This window comes from Anolis carolinensis, chromosome 2 (genome assembly GCF_035594765.1).
Source record: "Anolis carolinensis isolate JA03-04 chromosome 2, rAnoCar3.1.pri, whole genome shotgun sequence".
In the NCBI taxonomy this organism is placed as follows: Eukaryota; Metazoa; Chordata; class Lepidosauria; order Squamata; family Dactyloidae; genus Anolis; species Anolis carolinensis.
In genome coordinates, this window is record NC_085842.1 from 112991715 (window position 1) to 113007666 (window position 15952).

Here is a 15952-nt window from a genome sequence, read left to right on the forward strand (position 1 = left end):
TACTCCAGGGCCCATCTGTGCTCAAGAAATCAGGGCTAGTCAGCAAGCAGATGCCTGGGCGCAGGACCAACTTCGTCAAGGCCTGCATTTTCCCTTTTCGCTTAAAGATGGACTGCTTTGCTATAGAAATCATGTTTATATCCCACCCGGACCGGGCAGGGAAAAAGCACTTCGTCTGTGTCATGACTGCAAACCAGCAGGGCATTTCGGACTATTTAAAACCATGCATTTGATCCTAAGAGATTTCTGGTGGCCCAAGATCCGCAAGGATGTGGAAAAATATGTTAACACCTGCCCAGTATGCCAGCGCTCCAAGATAAGAAGGGAGAAGCCCTCAGGGCTTCTACACCCCCTTCCTAACCCATCTCGCCCATGGGAAATAATTTCTGCGGATTTTATCACTGACTTACCACCTTCCTGTGGATTCACCACGATCCTAGTGGTGGTGGACCTTTTCACCAAGTTAGCCCATTTCATTCCCTGTGAAGGTCTTCCCACGGCCCAAGAGACTGCAGATTTATTCCTCCAACATATTTTCAGACTACATGGATTGCCCAAGAGTTTGGTCACAGACCGTGGATCCCAATTCACCTCTCGTTTCTGGAAGGCACTACAAAAACTATTGGGCATAGACTCTCGCTTATCTTCAGCTCATCATCCCCAAACGGATGGGCAAACGGAGCGCACCAATGCCACTTTGGAACAGTACCTTCGCTGTTATGTAAACTACCAACAGGACAATTGGGCTTCTCTGTTACCACTGTCGGAATTTGCCTACAACAATGGAGTCCAGGCTTCTACAAAAGAAACGCCGTTCTTTGCAAACTACGGCTTCCATCCACGTTTCTTTCCCCCTGTCATTGAAACTTCAGAAGTTCCCGCAGCAGAAGATTGGCTGCAGGAACTCACAGCGGTGCAACAACTTTTGCTCCAGCAACTGGAACAAGCCAAGGAGGACTATAAACGTCACGCGGACAAACATCGCCAGCCGGGCCCCGAAATCAAGGTAGGAGATCGGGTTTTTCTGTCCACTCGCTTTTTGCCCTCCCATCGCCCTTGCCGGAAGTTAGATGCCCGTTTCATTGGCCCCTATCCAGTGGTGGCGCAACTTAACCCCGTGACTTTCAAACTCCAACTTCCGCGCTCAATGCGCATTCACCCAGTGTTTCACCGCTCCCTGCTCCTTCCGGCGGATGGTGTGCGGCCAGATGTAGACCGGCCGGCCCCCGTCCCTATTTTGGTGGATGGGGAGGACGAGTTCGAGGTTCAGGACATTTTGGATTCTCGCTTTCACCGCCGCCGCCTGCAATATCTCATTGACTGGGTGGGTTTTGGCCCTGAGGAACGCTCTTGGGAAGACGCTTCCACAGTTCACGCTCCTGATCTAACCCGTCGCTTCCATCAGACCTATCCCGCCAAGCCACGACCTCGCGCCTCGGGGAGAGAGTCCCAGTTTGGGAGGGGGCTTGAGGAGGGGGATAGTGTGATGACCCATGGGCCTTGTAGTCCTGCTCATGACATTGTGATGCCTGATGAAGAAGAAAACTTGGGTTTTTTACCTTCCCAGTCAGAACTGGATTCTTCCCAGACAGATTCTTCCCAGCCAGATCTGGGAACCTTGCACCTGCAAGAGGATTATGTTCCAGAAGTATGTCAAACAAATACTGAGGCTACATCTCCAGTGTTTTCTCGCCATGAGTTTTGTAAACAACAGAGAGGTTTGGAAGCAGCCTCGCGCAGGAGTGCGAGAATAATTGCTAAGAATTTGCCAATTAAGCCTGCTTTCCATGAGAATCTTTAAGGAGTCAAACATCTGGTCTCAGAGATTAGCTTTCGTTTCTGGTTCCCAGAGAACTGCTCTCGGCGGGAAAGTTAGACTCTATATAGGTGTTTTACCCGCGGAGTAACTTTGCGGAGTCAATTCGTCAGCCTCCGGAGCGAGTTGTGTCTGGACAGCGCGCTCCGTTTCAAGCCTCGTTCCTGCTCAAGCCTTGTCCTTGTTTCCTGCCTTCGCTCCTGCTTCCCAGCCTTTGTTTACCTACGGACCTTGCCTTGTTTCCCAGGACTAAACCTTGCCTTGTTTCACGGATTTTACCAAGTTATTCCACGGACCTTGTTCTTGTTCCTCGTTATCTTGTTCCACGATTCAAGCCTTGTTTTCAAGTATCAAGTTATATCCTAGCCTTGCTCAAGTTCATGGACTAAAGGACCTTGTCATCTCCCCTCACTTTGCCTGGCAAAGTGAGTGTTTCGGTTATTGGATTACAACTTTGGACCTTAATATTTCATATTGGACATTGTTTCTTTGGACTAATTTTGACCTTTCTTGAAAGGTCTGCTTCTGGACTAACTTTTACATTTGCTTTTACTAACTTTATATATTTCCTTAATAAAGATATTAGATAGAATCTGGCCTCTGCGTATGGTTATTGGTGCTCTGTAGCCTGGGTCGTGACAGTTTGACTCCGCCACCCTAAGCACCAATTAACCTCGGCCAGAATGTCTACCGGAGTCGTACCTGGGCCGAGCGGCCAGCCGATTACCTACACCATCGACAAGGATGAGGTGGACCGAATCCGTGATAAGCTCAATGCACAGGATGGAGAAATAAAGGGTTTGAAGGAACGCGGAATCCGTCTTCCGGCCATGGCGTTGCCAACCAAGTTTACTGGAGAAGCTTCTAAGGTTCATGTTTTCCGTCGCCAATGCCAAGCTTATCTAGAGGCCCGTGATGCCGAGTTTCCCCAGGAAGACATCAAGGTGGCGTGGATTTACAGTCTCCTAGACGGGCCAGCGGCTAACTGGGCGACGGCTCTGTTCGACCAAGCCTCCCCACATCTAAGGTCAGCGCAACATTTCTTGGACCACCTTAAGGCGACCTGGGGAATCGAGGACAATTTGGAGGCAGCCGGGCACAAACTCCGCCGCCTCTTCCAAGGAGACAGACCCATGTCTCAGTACATAGCCGAGTTCCGAGTGCTGGCCCACAACACCGGCTGGAACGATGTTGCCCTCAGAGGACAATTTCGGGAGGGTCTCAACATTGAAATGCTGGAGGAAATCTCCAAGGTGGATCCTCCCCAAACGCTGGAAGCACTCATCGATCAATGTTTACGGGCTGAAGTCATGATTGCCAACAGGAAGCAGTGGGTACGAGGCCAGAGCGGTAGAGCTGGGGCAAAACCCCCCGCTCCCGCCAGCGTTCAGCCGCGTCCAGTGTGGAGACCCCCACCACCATCCCCATACCCCAGAGGGAGCGAGGAGGTGCCGATGCAGTTGGGCAATGTGCGTCCCAGATTAGATGCCGCCGAGAAGGCCCGCCGCCAACGCCTAAATCTCTGTTGGTATTGCGGGAATGGGGGCCACTTCGCCAGAGAGTGCCCAGCCAAAGGGAAGCCCGCCGCCCGTCTTGCGCCGGCGTCCTCCACGGAGACGAAGACGTCTGAGGCGGCTGGCACACAGCCGGCGGGGGAAGCCAACGACCGGGCGTAGAGAGGCTCGCCAACCCGGTCAAGAAACCCATTCAAGAGCCGCCAACCGGGGTCCTGTTCCTTCTAGTGGTCACCTTATGGTCAGCAAAAAAGGGACCCGTCATGATCCACGCCATGATAGACTCAGGAGCTACCAACAATTTCATTGATAGAGAGTATGCCGACTCTCTGGGATTACAATATCATGACTTCAAGAATGCCCGTGTGGTGCAAGCCATCGATGGCCGCCCTCTCAAGACGGGCCCCGTAAGCCAGTGGTCGGAACCCACCAGGATGTGGATAAGGGAACATATGGAAGAGATTTCCTTCTTTGTTACTGAGGTTCCCCATTTCCCTGTGATTTTGGGGATTCCATGGCTGACACTTCACGACCCAAGCATCTCCTGGTCCAACAGAGAACTGCAGTTTGCTTCAAAGTACTGCCAAAACCATTGCCTCGTAGCCAAGGTCTGCCATGCCACAGACACCGAGCCCATTATCACCTTGCCAAAGAAGTACTCCGAGTATTGGGATGTATTCAATGAAAAAGAAGCCGAAAAATTACCCCCACATAGACCTTATGACTGTGCCATTGACTTGGTGGAGGGGGCCCCGATCCCGCGAGGGCATCTCTACTCCCTGACTGAACCAGAGCAAGAAGCTCTCAGGGAATTCATAGAGACAAACCTTCGCAAGGGATTCATCAGACCCTCTCAATCCCCAGCCGCCTCCCCAGTGATGTTTGTGAAGAAGAAGTCAGGGGAATTACGCTTGGTGGTGGACTACAGAGCATTGAATAATATCACCAAGCGGAACAGCTATCCCCTGCCCTTAATCTCGGATCTACTAGACCGACTTCGAGGAGCCAAGGTTTACACCAAGCTGGATCTTCGGGGAGCTTACAACTTAGTTCGCATCAGAGAAGGGGACGAGTGGAAGACCGCCTTCCAGACTAAATTCGGATTATTCGAGTCCCGAGTTATGAATTATGGATTATGCGGAGCTCCCGCAACGTTCCAGCATTTTGTCAATGACATTTTCCAGGACTATCTAGATAGGTTCTTGATAATCTACCTGGACGATTTTTTGGTGTTTTCTAGATCACAATCAGAACATGAGAACCACGTCAAAATGGTGTTGCAACGATTGCGGGATCATGGACTTTATGCCAAGCTAGAAAAATGCGCTTTTGATCTACAAGAGGTAGATTTCCTTGGATACCGTATCTCGCCTCTAGGGCTCTCCATGGATCCAGCCAAGGTTTCAGCAGTATTGGAATGGCGGGCGCCAACTAACAAGAAGGAGGTGCAGCGATTCTTGGGGTTCGCGAACTATTACCGTAAGTTCATTCCAGATTTTGCCCGCTGGTCTGACCCAATCACTAGCTGCATCCGTGGAAAACAGCCCTTCCGCTGGACTGATCAAGCAGAGAAAGGGTTCCAGCAACTAAAGAAATTATTCACATCCCAGCCAATCCTTCAGCATCCAGATCCTGAAACCCTTTTTGTGGTGCAAGCGGACGCCTCTGATGTGGCAATTGGGGCTGTGCTCCTACAACCGGTGGGAGATCACCTTCATCCTTGTGCCTATTATTCTCGTCAACTAACCGCACCAGAGAGGAACTATACCATTTGGGAAAAAGAACTATTAGCCGTAAAGGCAGCTTTTGAAACTTGGAGACATTGGCTAGAAGGGGCCAAATTTCCCATTGAAGTCCACACTGATCATCGGAATCTAGAACATCTAAGAACTGCCCGCAAGCTAAATCAGAGGCAGCAACGTTGGGCTTTATTCTTTGAACGTTTCAACTTCCAGATTCATTATGTGACCCCAGCCCAAACCAAGCAAGCAGACGCCCTGTCACGTAAACCGGAATACGCTGCAGGACGCAAGGAGACCTTTGAATCCCAACTACTACAACCCGAGAACTTTGCCACGCTCACAGTGGGGAACACCAAATCCACTCCCATTGATTCAACTCCCTCTACTCCAGGGCCCATCTGTGCTCAAGAAATCAGGGCTAGTCAGCAAGCAGATGCCTGGGCGCAGGACCAACTTCGTCAAGGCCTGCATTTTCCCTTTTCGCTTAAAGATGGACTGCTTTGCTATAGAAATCATGTTTATATCCCACCCGGACCGGGCAGGGAAAAAGCACTTCGTCTGTGTCATGACTGCAAACCAGCAGGGCATTTCGGACTATTTAAAACCATGCATTTGATCCTAAGAGATTTCTGGTGGCCCAAGATCCGCAAGGATGTGGAAAAATATGTTAACACCTGCCCAGTATGCCAGCGCTCCAAGATAAGAAGGGAGAAGCCCTCAGGGCTTCTACACCCCCTTCCTAACCCATCTCGCCCATGGGAAATAATTTCTGCGGATTTTATCACTGACTTACCACCTTCCTGTGGATTCACCACGATCCTAGTGGTGGTGGACCTTTTCACCAAGTTAGCCCATTTCATTCCCTGTGAAGGTCTTCCCACGGCCCAAGAGACTGCAGATTTATTCCTCCAACATATTTTCAGACTACATGGATTGCCCAAGAGTTTGGTCACAGACCGTGGATCCCAATTCACCTCTCGTTTCTGGAAGGCACTACAAAAACTATTGGGCATAGACTCTCGCTTATCTTCAGCTCATCATCCCCAAACGGATGGGCAAACGGAGCGCACCAATGCCACTTTGGAACAGTACCTTCGCTGTTATGTAAACTACCAACAGGACAATTGGGCTTCTCTGTTACCACTGTCGGAATTTGCCTACAACAATGGAGTCCAGGCTTCTACAAAAGAAACGCCGTTCTTTGCAAACTACGGCTTCCATCCACGTTTCTTTCCCCCTGTCATTGAAACTTCAGAAGTTCCCGCAGCAGAAGATTGGCTGCAGGAACTCACAGCGGTGCAACAACTTTTGCTCCAGCAACTGGAACAAGCCAAGGAGGACTATAAACGTCACGCGGACAAACATCGCCAGCCGGGCCCCGAAATCAAGGTAGGAGATCGGGTTTTTCTGTCCACTCGCTTTTTGCCCTCCCATCGCCCTTGCCGGAAGTTAGATGCCCGTTTCATTGGCCCCTATCCAGTGGTGGCGCAACTTAACCCCGTGACTTTCAAACTCCAACTTCCGCGCTCAATGCGCATTCACCCAGTGTTTCACCGCTCCCTGCTCCTTCCGGCGGATGGTGTGCGGCCAGATGTAGACCGGCCGGCCCCCGTCCCTATTTTGGTGGATGGGGAGGACGAGTTCGAGGTTCAGGACATTTTGGATTCTCGCTTTCACCGCCGCCGCCTGCAATATCTCATTGACTGGGTGGGTTTTGGCCCTGAGGAACGCTCTTGGGAAGACGCTTCCACAGTTCACGCTCCTGATCTAACCCGTCGCTTCCATCAGACCTATCCCGCCAAGCCACGACCTCGCGCCTCGGGGAGAGAGTCCCAGTTTGGGAGGGGGCTTGAGGAGGGGGATAGTGTGATGACCCATGGGCCTTGTAGTCCTGCTCATGACATTGTGATGCCTGATGAAGAAGAAAACTTGGGTTTTTTACCTTCCCAGTCAGAACTGGATTCTTCCCAGACAGATTCTTCCCAGCCAGATCTGGGAACCTTGCACCTGCAAGAGGATTATGTTCCAGAAGTATGTCAAACAAATACTGAGGCTACATCTCCAGTGTTTTCTCGCCATGAGTTTTGTAAACAACAGAGAGGTTTGGAAGCAGCCTCGCGCAGGAGTGCGAGAATAATTGCTAAGAATTTGCCAATTAAGCCTGCTTTCCATGAGAATCTTTAAGGAGTCAAACATCTGGTCTCAGAGATTAGCTTTCGTTTCTGGTTCCCAGAGAACTGCTCTCGGCGGGAAAGTTAGACTCTATATAGGTGTTTTACCCGCGGAGTAACTTTGCGGAGTCAATTCGTCAGCCTCCGGAGCGAGTTGTGTCTGGACAGCGCGCTCCGTTTCAAGCCTCGTTCCTGCTCAAGCCTTGTCCTTGTTTCCTGCCTTCGCTCCTGCTTCCCAGCCTTTGTTTACCTACGGACCTTGCCTTGTTTCCCAGGACTAAACCTTGCCTTGTTTCACGGATTTTACCAAGTTATTCCACGGACCTTGTTCTTGTTCCTCGTTATCTTGTTCCACGATTCAAGCCTTGTTTTCAAGTATCAAGTTATATCCTAGCCTTGCTCAAGTTCATGGACTAAAGGACCTTGTCATCTCCCCTCACTTTGCCTGGCAAAGTGAGTGTTTCGGTTATTGGATTACAACTTTGGACCTTAATATTTCATATTGGACATTGTTTCTTTGGACTAATTTTGACCTTTCTTGAAAGGTCTGCTTCTGGACTAACTTTTACATTTGCTTTTACTAACTTTATATATTTCCTTAATAAAGATATTAGATAGAATCTGGCCTCTGCGTATGGTTATTGGTGCTCTGTAGCCTGGGTCGTGACAAAAACAGGTTTTCCTGGCCGGGGGTATTTTTTCCCTCCATTGTGGAGCTGGCAGCTTGGGCCTCAAGGGGGCTCTGCAACTGTTCACTTCTCTCTGTCGTCGCTGATAGTTGTTCTTCAGAGTCCATTATGCCCTCTGGGGATCCTTGGTTGAAGATCTTCTGGAAGAATCTTGTTATTGTGATGCCCTTTTTTGCAAATAGGTCCTTAGCTCTTATGATGAACTTCGCTATATTTAGGTCAGTAAAAGAAACTATGGCATCAACATACAAAGGATCATTATACAAGAGATCAATCTGGTCTATATCAGTTTTATACAGCCCCCCTGGTAAAGCCGTATTCACAAGACTTATCACATGGGACTTGCGATCATCCGGACTTGAGAGCTTTCCTGGCTTGGGAACTTTGATGAACACTATCTTGTTTGGTATGAGGACCAGGTTCCAGTTATCCCCAGAATGTTCTCTGTCGCTGGTCTTTTGCCTGTAGTTTTGTTGATTGGTCCTTGGCGATTTAGGTCCGTCTGCTCTCACTGTTTTTTTTGGGTTTCTGTCATCCTTCTCTCTTGACGTGTTGGGGTCCTGAGGTTCCCAGTGTGTTTGTGTTGCCACATTTATGTATTGGGGGCCTTGCTTGATTTTTCTGGATCTATCCATTTTCCCAACTTTGGAATCACTGTGGCTCCACTTTGAAGGGTCTTTTTTATTTGCCCTCTTTTTTGTTGCAGAAGTTCTTGAGGGTGGGATTAATGCTAGAAGTTTTTTTAATCCCCGTTTGCAATACCTAGTGCGCCCTGTTTGCTTGCATGTAATTTTGTGTTTCAACTTTCCTTTAATGTTCCTGGGGTTTTTTTTGCGCTTGCAGTTGACTGGAACTTGTTTGGTTTTATTTAGCTTTGACTGTTTTGTTCTTATTTCTTTCGGGCTGGAGGAGGCTAAGTCCTGCCTGATTGCGGCTGGCTTTACCATGTTAGATTCACAGGTGCCGGATAACTCTTCAGCTTTAAGTAATCTTGCTAAGGTGCACAGGAGCCCAGTGCTTTCTTGTAGGTATTTCTTTATTACCAGCAAATCATTTGAAAAAGCATTAAACTTAGATTCGAGGTGCAGGTATCCCTCTGTTCCTTCTTTTCCTTGTTGAAACACAAGTTGGGGAGGTTGGGGATGTTGCTGTGGGGAATTCTTGGGAGTAAAAGGTTCGAAATGCCCCTTTTTCAAGCATGGACCTGGGTGCTTTTCTGATGCTGGGTTCCAGCTTATGGGTTGTTTCACTGCAACTTTGGGATTCACAAACTCAGTCATCTCCTCAGCCAGGCTTCTCCCGCTCCCTGACTCCCCGGCATGACACCCTCCCAGCAAAAGCCCTTTAATGTTGCTCGGCCAGACTCCAGGTCCTCAGCAGGCAAAACCTCCAAATCCACACTCGCGTTCCCTGGAACCTCCTCATCCTCAACCTCCTGCCGACCCTGGTGAGTCTTTTCTTTGGGGAAGAATTGCGTCATCTTGGCTTGTCTCTGTTTTTTCTCTGTTGTAAGGGAGTGTAATGGCAAGGCTTTCTCATTATAATTTTTTCTTGTGTGAACCATACTTAAACAAGGAAAAGTTCAACTTATCTTACAACTCCGACGCTCCTCCACACCCTTCCAAAGCCGTTTCACTTCAAAGACTTTGAAGCTGCAAACACAGAACAGCTTTCTTCCTCTATGGCTGGCTGTTGCAGTTCAGTGCTCCTTTCTTCCATGTAAAAAGAAGCATACCAACACCGGTTGGGGAAGAAGAAGGGGTCTCCTCTCCTCCGGCTTCCAGGGGCGTCGGGTGGGACTAATCTGGGGCAAGAAAGGGGGTCTCAGGGCCAGCAAACGATCCCAAGCCCCTCTTTCACCTCCGTGCTGCTGAGTTTCAGTCTCGGGAGCTTTCTCTGATGCGTCTTCTCCTGCCGAAATCCATGTGATTTGAGATTTGTATGTCAACCCCCCCCCCCCCCCTCAGTCTGATGTTTGCCCAGAATATGCACTTAAATTGCTTTCATTTTTTCTGCAGGATTGGATTTTAGATTTACCTTTGGATAATTTTTGGGTTGGATTGAATAATTTGGAAGAAACTGACATCTTTTCATGGTCTGAAGGAACCCCAGCACATATGCGACTCCCTTGGTAAGAGCTTCATATGGAAAGTACTTGTATTGTCATAGATGCATTGAATTATTATTTGTTTTTATTTCAAATGCTTAAACCAAGGGTAGGCCGACTTTTAGCTTGCAACATGCATTTTTCCTTTTTTTTGTATTAAAATGGTGAGTTTATCAATCAAAGTCAAACACAAAATTGTGGCTCAGGAACCAAAAATAATTTATTAAATGCATACCATGAACCAAGTGAAAGGATATATGCCAATCAATGCCTTACTGTGGTATTATACATAATTCTAAAACTGGTTAATGGTGTACACTAAAGAATTTCAGAATAAAACCCCGTGCTTCATAGATTACAGCAAAACCTGTGATCATGAAAAACGTTGCTATGAAGGTCACAATAACATAAACATGTAGTTTTTGCAATATGTAACCTACAGATTGGACAAGAAGCCAATGTCAGAACAAATTATGGAGAAACAAAATACTTTTTATTTGGCAAGGGAGTCCTTAAGTATGCATTTTAATTTGTATGCAGAATATCTAGTATGGAAAGAAGGGGGTTAGACTTGGAGGATGAAGATATGAAAATTTGAAAAAAAATGACATTTACCATATTTACTTGAATGGAATATTAACCTTTATTGGCCAAATTACACTACGAACATTAGATTGCACATTATATTCAACAACACATTAGATTCAAGCATGTAAACCAGTTATTCTGTACCAGGTTTTCCAAACTGCCAGGCAGTCTTGTGAGCCTAGGACCCTTTGTAGCCAACCAGGGTGGCAGTGATCAATACGAATGCTGTGCTGGTCCTTCCTCAGTCAATAGAGATTGCCCTTCGCTTGGGCTGCTGCACAGTTAAGGACCTTTGAGTGGTGTCTATTTAAAGGGGCTCCTGCTGTGACCTGGCGCTTGGGCAACTGAGGGCTGAGGAGGCTTGCAACCGTGAACAGCATTGCAGCGTTAAGTGTCATGTTCAGGGGCTCTCCCGGTAACAAGGGCTGCGATGTATCAAACACAAGATGCGCCAAGACCATATTTACTTGAATAGAAAAGCCTCGAATCTTTCAAGGATCTGGCTAACAAAACAGAATTACAGCAAATAGCTGAAGTAACACAAATCAAGGTCAAGAGTCCAATTAATGCAGAGAGTACTACAAAGCCAGGTTAGGAGCAAAAACAAACTGTAGTCAAGGTTGCAATCTAAAAGTCAGATGCCAAGAGTTCATTTAGAATAATGTTCCAGAATTCAGCAGTACAGATTGTAAGCCATATGTTCAGGGGTCAAACTGAAGTCCAAGTCAATAAGTCAAAGCCAGGAAGTTAATTCAAAACTCAGAAAATTCTCAACAGAAGCCAAGATTACTAAACTGAGGCTGTCATACTTTGGACACACCAAGATATGAGATGACTCATGGGAGAAATGATAATGTTTGGTAAACTTGCAGTTAGAAAAAGAGTAAGGCACCTTCCAAACACCACTGAATAAAATCCCACATTTTCTGCTTTGAACTGTAATATATGGCAGTATGGACTTTGATAACCCACTTCAAAGGAGATATTGTGGGATTTTCTGCCTTGCTATTCAGGGTTTTTCTTCATGTACTCTGTGAATGCACACTAATGGAGAGACTGCACCAGCGCAGGCTCCAACGGATACTCTTCCAAGCTAAAGTTTGAAATTTGGCGGTAACCCCGCCCCTCTCCCCGGAGGGCATTAAAGGCGCCCTTCGCACTCACTCCCCAGTTCCTTTTTTTCCGCCGCAAAGCTCACATCGGACTCTTAGTTCCTTCCTATGTCGACTACGCGCTTCAAGCGGTGCACTCAATGTGCCGCTAAGATTCCGGATTCCGACGGTCACGCCAAGTGTCTTTTCTGCCTCGGTGAAAGTCACGTCGTCAGTACCTGCCGGATTTGCCTTGCCTTTACAGCCCAGGAACGAAGAAATAGGGCTGCGAGACTTCGAGCAGCTCTCCACGAGAAGTCTCTTGCTCCTGAGCCCTTTACCTCTGCTTCGGCCTCGATGGCGTCTAGGCCTTCCCCGTCGGTGTCGTCCAGGGCCTCGAAAACCTCTAAGGGTAAATCCTCCAAACCACCCTGCACGGTCACTACAGCCACTGTATCGACCCGGTCGAGCAAAGTGGGTCCTTCATCGACCTTGAATTCTGTGGCCTCGGCCGTCTCTACTCGATCTCGTATAGCCTCGCCGCCATCTTCTTCTGCCATGAAGATTGCCTTTAAAAGGGCCCAGGAGGAATCTATACAAGCCCAATCTGACTCGGCGGCTGTGTGCCCGATTCCACCGACACCGGGAAAATCCATAAGGGTCGCGTCGAAGCAACCTCCAGCCAAGAAGCGTATGACCCAACGGTTTTCCTCCTCTGCTTCTTCTAAGAAGGACATTCCCTCCTCCTCAGTTGCTTCCTCGAGAAGGTCCTCCCCGATCCAACCGGCACAACGCCTCTGATCTCCCTCTCCTCCTGGTCGGTCTTTGGACGGAGGCGTCCAAGTCTCACCTGACCGGTCGATACGGACAGTTATTAAAGCTCCCGAGCCAGTTCTCCCGCGCCCTCAGGCTCGGACAACTTTCTCTTTTCTCTAATAATCTCATTAAGACCTTTCTTCGGGGCTACAACAATCTACGACCTCCGGTTCAACCCCCAACCCCTGGGTGCAGCCTTGAACTCGTCCTTTCTCATCTTGCTTCGGCTCCTTTCGAACCTATGGCTTCTGCTGACCTCCACCTTCTCTCCTGGAAGGCTGCCTTTCTCGTGGCTGTCACCTCCGCGCGCAGACCGTCGGAGCTGGCTGCCCTTCGGGTGGATGAACCCTACCTGCGTTTCCACCACGACAGGGCTATGCTTCACCCGGACATCACCTTCCTGCCCAAGGTGATCTCTGCCTTCCACCTTAACCAGGATATTGTACTTCCTGCTTTCTTCCCTAATCCATCTTCTGCTCTGGAGCGGAAGCTTCACCTCCTCGATGTAAGAAGGGCTCTTCTCTTCTACAGGGACAGAACTAAGGACATGCGCAAATCTCCTAGACTCTTTGTGGCTTATGCTACCCATAAGCTGGGTGAGCCAATTTCTTCTCAGAGACTCTCCCACTGGATCGCTCAGACTATTGAACTGGCCTACCAGTTGGCTAAACGCCCGCCCCCCCCATCGATCCGCCCTAGATCGACGAGGGGTCTCTCTACCTCTACTGCCTTCCTACGGGGCATCCCTCTCAACTCCATCTGCCGAGCGGCTATCTGGTCTACCCCGTCTACCTTTGTTTCACATTACAGGATGGACTCTAAAAACCTCAGGGACTCGGCCTTTGCCAGGTCGATCCTTTCCTCCTGCCTTTCTTAACGTTTCTTGTCCTACTCAAAGCCAGCTTTGTTGCCCTCTTACCATGTTTGATTATGTCACACAAAGTTTATTGATATGATATGTTGGTTATTCCTCACCACAGTGCTTGTGTACTATGACCTGCCCATTACCTTCTGTTATGGCATGGGGTTTTTCTCCTTCTTACAGCTTGCTGGTTACTGCTAGAATGGCACCTTTCTGCTCTTGAGGCTGTGTTTTTTGCCTCAATACAACTACCTCCCAGTGCCTTCGCTCCGGGAACCATGTTATACTTACCTCTGTTTTCCCTCTTTAAGAATATTACTTTCTTGATGATACGTGATGCTGTGATTGGTATACGTTCTCGATCCTGACTTCTAGGATCTGTTTTGCACTAATGTGTTGTTACTTTTTCTACCGCTGCACTTACCTTTGCACTTTGTGCATGAATAAAAGTGTTATTTTGGACACTCAACTCGTTGTCGGGTTTGCTATGTCCCACCTGCCTATACCTCAGCTTGCTAATCTCCATTAGTGTGCATTCACAGAGTACACGAAGAAAAAGGACAGGTTGCTTACCTGTAACCATGTTTCTTCGAGTGTACTCTGTGAATTCACACAATCCCGCCCTTCCTTCCCCACGTGCAAACCTCTCCCTTTCTCGTCGCCTTTGCGGCGTAGGAACTGGGGAGTGAGCGCGAAGGGCGCCTTTTATGCCCTCCGGGGAGAGGGGCGGGGTTACCGCCAAATTTCAAACTTTAGCTTGGAAGAGTATCCGTTGGAGCCTGCGCAGGTGCAGTCTCTCCATTAGTGTGAATTTACAGAGTACACTCGAAGAAACACGGTTACAGGTAAGCAACCTGTCCTTATATGGTTGTGTGGGAGGGCCCTAAGTCTGCAATACCAGTGGATTGAATCCACCAAAGAAGCCACTACCCTGAGTTTGCAAGACCTGGCCAGCACTTTTTATGAAAGCATCTCCTTGAGGTCTCACATTGCTACTGATGCTTTTGTGTATATTCTTAGGGCTGCAATAAGTTGAGGCTAACATGACCCTACATATCCAACTAAAATTGGCTAGTAGCATTAGCAAAGATCTGATTAAAGCAACCATATAGTACTACAATTTTGCAGAATATAGGGGGATAAATGAAATTAACATAATCCAGCTATGACATTCTCTTCTCCCATTAGTCTAAGAAACTATTGGAAATCTACCAATAAATATCAGTTTTATTCTATCTGCAAAAATGGGCATATACCTACATCTTACAGGGCTTTAAAAAAAGAAAATATTTATGTTTTATTAGTGACTTTTAAGGTAAAGGTTTCCCCTAACGTTAAGTCCAGTCGTGACCGACTCTGGGGGTTGGTGCTCATCTCCATTTCTAAGCCAAAGGTCCAGCGTTGTCCATAGACACCTCCAAGGTCATGTGGCCGGCATGACTACACGGAGCCCTGTTACCTTCCCACTGGAGCGGTACCTATTGATCTACTCACATTTGCATGTTTTCGAACTGCTAGGTTGGCAGGAGCTGGGGCTAACAGCGGGCGCTCATTCCGCTCCTGGGATTTGAACCTGGGACCTTTTGGTCCGCAAGTTCAGCGGCTCAGCGCTTTAAGACACTGTGCCACTAGATACTGAACAATGCCTCTCCCCCCCCCCCCCCCCCCGGTTTGGGACAGATCTGCAAATAAATCATAGAAAATAGTAGAGAAGTCAAGATTTTAGTTTGCGTGTGGGAAACTGAAGGTAACAGAAAACAGAAGTATAGGTACTATTTGCATTTGGTTTTATTTCATGTGAAAAATAATGTGTTTAAAAATTAATAATGAGATGTAGTTATATGCAAACTCAAGGAATAAAAGCCTGTAGCATGTAATTGAAGGCTAGATTTGGATTTGTTGTTGTGTCCTTCCAAGTTATTTCTGACCCCTATCACAGGGTTTTTGTGGTGAGATTTCTTTAGAGGGGGTTTCCTTTGTGTTTTTATGAGGCTGATAGAATGTGGCCTTTCTAAAGTCACTCAGTGTGTTCCCATGGCCAAACAAGAAATCAAACCCTTGTTTCCAGAATTGTAGTGTAACACAAACCACTACCCATCATTCTAGATTTGATTGGCTAGTAATTGGCCTACGACATGTGTGCTGCTTATCAGTAATAGGACACATTGGTCACTTACTACTGTATATAGTACCAACATGCTAGCATCCATTTTTATATCTGTAAAATTAAAAGTCTTGCTTAGACTTGAACGTCCCTCATCTATATATATAAAAGAGTGATGGCATCACGGCGACTCACAAAACAACAAAAGTACAGGCCCCACAACCTCAAAATTTGACAACACAACCCATCATCCATGCCTCCAGGTTGATACAACAAAAAGAAAAGAAAAATAAAGTCCTAATTAGAGGGAGAGCAATAATTGTTTTTATCCAATTGCTGCCAGTTTAGAGGGGTAATCTCTGCCCACTTCGTCTCCTAGCAACCAATTCAGCCAAGGGACAGCCAGGGTTCAGTTAGGGGACAGGCAGATTTAGGCTTCACTTAGGCCTCTT

The 15952-nt window shown here is 47.7% G+C and overlaps 1 protein-coding gene across 9 annotated transcripts in view; it reads left to right on the forward strand.

The window, feature by feature from the left end:
* Positions 1 to 15952, forward strand: part of LOC107983185 (uncharacterized) — a 263915-nt gene that overhangs the window by 15081 nt on the left and 232882 nt on the right. For all 9 annotated transcript variants that reach the window (XR_010002771.1, XR_010002772.1, XR_010002773.1 and 6 more), the window contains one exon: positions 9951 to 10063. Coding sequence is in view for 3 of the 9 variants with exons in the window: in XM_062970409.1 (XP_062826479.1) it covers positions 9951 to 10063 (113 nt within the window). In the remaining 6 variants the exon portion in view is untranslated. The remainder of the gene's footprint in view (positions 1 to 9950; positions 10064 to 15952) is intronic.